Source organism: Lipotes vexillifer, unplaced genomic scaffold, assembly GCF_000442215.2.
Source record: "Lipotes vexillifer unplaced genomic scaffold, Lipotes_vexillifer_v1.1 scaffold182, whole genome shotgun sequence".
In the NCBI taxonomy this organism is placed as follows: domain Eukaryota; kingdom Metazoa; phylum Chordata; class Mammalia; order Artiodactyla; family Lipotidae; genus Lipotes; species Lipotes vexillifer.
Genome location: NW_006798798.1, coordinates 4,959,463 through 4,961,252, shown reverse-complemented (window position 1 = coordinate 4,961,252; position 1,790 = coordinate 4,959,463). Strand labels below are relative to the sequence as shown.

Here is a 1,790-nt window from a genome sequence, read left to right as displayed (position 1 = left end):
AGGTGGCACAGTGGTTAAGAATACGCCCTGGTCCAGGAAGATCCCACATGCCACAGAGCAACTAAGCCCGTGGGCCACAACTACTGAGCCTGTGCTCTACAGCCCGTGCTCCGCAACAAGAGAAGCCACCACAATGAGAAGCCCGCGCACTGCAATGAAGAGTAGCCCTCACTCTCCACAACTAGAGAAAGCCCACGTGCAGCAACAAAGACCTAACGCAGCCAAAAATGAAAACAAACAAACAAAAAAACACAAAAGGAAATGCACTACTTAAATAATAATTCATCTGGGTCCTCTTGGATAATACAAAATTCTTCCACGGGAGTCTGATGATTTTGAGGCCAGCAACTCTTCTCACATGTGTATATTAGAATGGTTCCGAATTCCACAGACAGACCTGAAAAATACAACCTATTCAGGATTCCAGCAAAGGGAAAACTTATGAGATACACTCAATATTCAAAGTTTACCCCGTTTGGGGAAAGCATCTTAGGAACTTGTGTAGAAATCAGCGATTTTTAGAACATGGCTGCTGTCATCTGCCGATGCTGGCCTTCAGCTGCAACATTTCCAGCCTCCAGCCAACCCTGCTCACTTCAGACTGGTCCCCACAATCTGAATTGGTTCTGGCAAGTCCATCCTGTTACTAAAGGCAGTGGTTTTTGTATACTGACAGACTCCCTCAGTTTGTTTCATGTCTGAAGTCAAGGGGAGATTCTGTCAGCAACCAAGGACCTCTGTTCAGTCCTGAATGGCAGGTTTTTCTTCCAATTCCAGGGCTTGTTCCTGTACTTGGTGCTCCTAAGTGTATAGTCATACCACCCCTTCGATTGTCTACTTGGTGAATATATTGTGCAGTGTTAAATACATCGCACCCTCAAAGCCGTTTGCCCATTTTGTCTTTATTTCAAAAATCTGAACAAATGGCTAGCATATACTTGAACTCTTGATGAAATTTAAATGTTAATAAAATAGTATACCCATCAAAAAAAAAAAATTTCAAAGTTTGCTTAGTGGATAGAGCCCAGACTCTGGAACAAGATTGCTGGAGTTTAAACCCCAGCTCTACCACCCTGAGCAAGTGATTTCATCTCTATGTTATAATGACTATATTTATCATGATGATAAGATTGCTGTAAGGAGGAGCATACAAGCCAATACATGTAAGATACTTAGAACAGAGCCTGGCACATCTTAAGTGTTAACTGTTAAACAAAAAGGTTAAGCAATTAGAAGAAAATACAAAGGAAGGAAAAAGATGGCTCAATATGAGGATAATTGGCGTTGCCACAGGGAGTGATTCTACCTTACACACTGAAAAAATAATTATTTAAAGCAAAAATGGTGCTCACTAGTTTTCAGTCACAATACAGTTGCAGTATTCCTACAAAAAGTGACTGCTGACTGCAGAAAAAAACACAGATTTATCAGTAAAATATACTTTTTAAAAAGAAATGTTTATTTATTTATTTGGCTGCATCGGGTCTTAGTTGTGGCATGTGAGATCTTTAGCTGTGGCATGCGAACTCTTAGATGTGGCATGTGGGATCTACTTCCCTGACCAGGGACCGAACCCAGGCCCCCTGCACTGGGAGCACAGAGTCCCAGCCACTAGACCACCAGGGAAGTCCCAGTAAAATATACTTTGAAAATAAACAAAAAATCTCAATTAGTCTTCATTGCAAATGTCTAGACTATCTGACATTGAAGATCATTTTAAAATATGTCACACTGGGCTTCCCTGGTGGCGCAGTGGTTGGGAGTCCGCCTGCCGATGCAGGGGACACAGG

The 1,790-nt window shown here is 42.1% G+C and overlaps 1 protein-coding gene across 1 annotated transcript in view; it reads right to left on the bottom strand.

The window, feature by feature from the left end:
• Positions 1–266: 266 nt before the first annotated feature.
• The window catches only part of PDCD2L (programmed cell death 2 like), a 24,654-nt gene continuing 23,130 nt past the window's right edge, over positions 267–1,790 (bottom strand). The window contains exon 7 of the mRNA XM_007470962.1: positions 267–397. Within this exon, the coding sequence (XP_007471024.1) occupies positions 267–397 (131 nt within the window). The remainder of the gene's footprint in view (positions 398–1,790) is intronic.